Source organism: Erigeron canadensis, chromosome 1 (assembly GCF_010389155.1).
Source record: "Erigeron canadensis isolate Cc75 chromosome 1, C_canadensis_v1, whole genome shotgun sequence".
Taxonomy (NCBI): domain Eukaryota; kingdom Viridiplantae; phylum Streptophyta; class Magnoliopsida; order Asterales; family Asteraceae; genus Erigeron; species Erigeron canadensis.
In genome coordinates this window covers 37202135-37205607 of record NC_057761.1, presented here as the reverse complement: position 1 = coordinate 37205607, position 3473 = coordinate 37202135, and the positions used below count along the sequence as shown (strand labels likewise).

The following is a 3473-nucleotide window of genomic DNA, read 5'->3' as shown; positions in this document are numbered from 1 at the left end:
TGAACACCCTACCTCCATTTTATATTTGTAGATAAATACTCGTAACTGTTACTTTCCATTAAAAAGAAATTTCATTAAAAAAAATGAATTGTGTCATTTTGTAGTGACACACTGACACTGGAACATGTTAATAAAATAGGACCCATGAAATATAATGGTCAACCATAGAAAGAAATGGTCAACCATATATCTATGTCCAGTTAATAAAATAGGAACCTGTTCGTAATGAAAGTGAGACCATGACACTTACTATGATGTAGGCCTAGCATAGAAAGAAATGGTCAATCATATATCAATGTCCAGTTCACAGGAATGCTCCTATCTATCTGAGCCCCCACTGCATATATACCAAAAGTCACAAATTTCAACCACACAAACTACTTAGCAAAGTAACCATGCATTTACACATACTAGTTGCAGTAGTATCAGTAGTAGCAATATTGACATCTTTAGGGAAAGCAAGTGCTCAAGAGAGGCCATATTGTGAAACGTCGTGTGGTAATGTGAATATAACATTTCCTTTTGGTTCAGGTCCAGGATGCTACCACGGTCCTGAGTTCCTTGTAACCTGTGACAGGACCCATAGTGAAGGGCCTACACTTTTCTTAAGAGCAAGCGAAATTAGTATTACAAATTTGTCAATAAGCACAGGCGAGATTGAAGTTACGTCATATGTTGCTCATGATTGTTACGATAGCAATGGGTTAAGAGACGAGAACACATCCAATGATCCGTCTTTCACGTTGATGTATTTCCAAGTATCAACCAAGAACAGGTTTGTCGCCATTGGGTGTGACACCGACGCGTATATCCTAGGATTAAGTGGTGGTGAATATTATGGTACTGGATGCATGTCTGTTTGTGATAACAACAGCGGTGTCACAAATGGATCTTGCTCCGGGGTTGGGTGTTGTGAAGTGAAAATCCCAGAAGGAATGGGCGCTTTTAACTTGTCCCTGGGTAGCTTCTTTAACCATACCAATATATTAAAGTTTAACCCTTGTAGCCATGCTTTTGTGGTTAATCAAGAGTACAATCATTTCAACTTTTCCTCCACCAATCTGATCGATTTTGGAAGTATAGAGAAGATGCCCATGTTACTTGACTGGGCAATCGGTAATGAAACTTGTGACATAGCAAGTAAGGACACACAAAACTTCCTGTGTAAAGGAAACAGTGAATGCGATCAAAAATATGCTGGTTCTGGATATCGATGTCGTTGCCTTGAAGGTTATCAAGGAAACCCTTATATTAAAGATAACTGCACAAGTAAGTTCAGTTCTAATTTATAATTCCGACCCCCTTGCTTAATTTGCAGTAGATTTCTGTTACGAACCCACATTGGCCAAGTATGGGATTGGTTGGTGATTAATAAGCGTAGGTGTTCCCTCCTCCTTTGAGCTAGCTTTTAGGTGTCCCCTCCTCCTTTGAGCTAGCTTTTAGGAGTGAGTTCTAACCTATCTTATGGCTTGATGCTATATTAATTTTTGTATTGTACACAGATATTAATGAGTGTCTGGACAGAAATCATGTTTGCCTGCATAAATGCGTTGATACTGTAGGAAATTATACGTGTTCTTGTCGAAGAGGATACTCTGGAGATGGCAGGAAAGATGGATCCGGTTGCACTGTAAAGCAATCTTTAGTTATAATGATTGCCATGTGTAAGTATATATGTACAGTTGATTCCGTCCTCAAATTTCAAGTATATCTATGTATTTTTTAAAAGCGTCAAAAACCTGTCTTTGAATTAGTAAAGAAAAAAAGCACAAAGGGACTGGGATTTTGCCTTCATATGGATCGGTATAAAGAGTCTCTTTGAAGACAGATTGATCGATTAGTGTACTAGTCTTTCAAATAGGCCTATATATCTAACAAACTATTCAAAATGAGCATTTAATATATCATCCATATACTGTACACTTTTCTGATTATATTGATAGCTAGCAATAAGTTAATGTTCGGCCTGTGCTCAACTTCTCATTATAGGTAGCTTGATTGCTTTCATACTTCTGCTTATACTTATCACCTGGGTGTATGTGGGAGTTAAGAAGCGTAAGGTTATGATGCTCAGGGAGAAATTCTTTAAGCAAAATGGTGGAATAATGTTGCAGCAACGTATTTCTAATTCTAAAGATGGGGGTTCTCATGAACGGTTCAGATTATTCACTATGAAAGAGCTTAACAAGGCGACTGACAACTATGATGAGAGCAAGATTATCGGTAAGGGTGGCTATGGCACAGTTTATAAAGGAATTCTATCTGATAATATGATAGTGGCCATTAAGAAGTCCAAATTGGTAGACCAAACCCAGATAGAGCAATTTATCAATGAAGTTGTTATCCTTTCCCAAATCAATCATAGAAATGTGGTGAAGCTGATTGGATGTTGTTTGGAAGCAGAAATCCCTTTATTGGTTTACGAGTTCATTCCAAATGGCACTCTGTCTGATCATATCCACGAAGAAAGCACGTCAGTGGCTGTTACTTGGGACATCCGGCTGAGAATAGCAACAGAGACAGCTGGAGCACTTTCATATTTACACTATGCAGCGTCTGTCCCAATCGTTCATCGAGATATCAAGACTAATAATATACTTTTAGATGATAGTTATGTAGCAAAAGTGGCTGATTTTGGAGCATCTAAACTAATTCCCGTGGATCAGATTGAGTTGGAAACATTGGTGCGGGGAACACTAGGTTACTTAGATCCCGAATACTTGCAGACGAGTCAACTGACTGATAAGAGCGATGTTTATAGTTTCGGGGTAGTACTAGTAGAGCTTATAACTGGACAGAAAGCTCTTAACTTTGATAGGCCAGAGGAAGAGAGGAGCCTAGCTAAATACTTTTTATCTTCTTTAAAAAATGGGAGACTCTTCCAGGTTCTCGATCAACACTTGCAGCTAAAAGAACTCCCCAACGAGATAATCCAAGTTTCAAGAATTGCAGAAAGATGCTTACGTGTTAAAGGGGATGAAAGGCCTACTATGAAGGAAGTTGCGACAGAGCTGGAAGGAATAATGGCATCAGTGATACAAAAGCATCCTTGGGTGCAAAGTATTGAAAATGAAGAGGAAGGAGAGCATTTGCTTCAGCAATCAGCCAATTACTACGCATTCACAGATAGGGGCAGCGGAAGCTCAAGTACTTTTGATAGCATGAGCAAGCAAATTACTTTACCCGCTGCTAGTGGCAGGTGATCAGGATAGAGATCGGGTTGTATCCTCTATATAACGATGAAAAATAACTTGAAACTTTCGGATGTTTAGACCATCAGGGTGTTGCATTGGTTGAAAGATCAAATCCTGTGTGCTCTCCTGATCTTTCACTGAAGTATCTATCTGTAGTAACATGTGGTTGTTTATTTGTATTTGAAGTACTTCGTGTGTATCTAGGGTTACAGGTACATATTCACACTTGTACCTTATTATAACCTCTTGAAATATAAGAAAAGCTAGCTATTTTATTGA

The 3473-nt window shown here is 38.6% G+C and overlaps 1 protein-coding gene across 1 annotated transcript; it reads left to right on the top strand.

Annotated features, from left to right (window-relative positions):
• Positions 1 to 392: 392 nt before the first annotated feature.
• On the top strand, positions 393 to 3253 carry LOC122598340 (putative wall-associated receptor kinase-like 16). Its single transcript, XM_043770935.1, has 3 exons — positions 393 to 1269; positions 1503 to 1664; positions 1990 to 3253. The coding sequence occupies exons 1-3, from the start codon at positions 396 to 398 to the stop codon at positions 3201 to 3203; spliced, it is 2250 nt and encodes a 749-aa protein (XP_043626870.1). The 5' UTR covers positions 393 to 395; the 3' UTR covers positions 3204 to 3253.
• Positions 3254 to 3473: the final 220 nt, after the last annotated feature.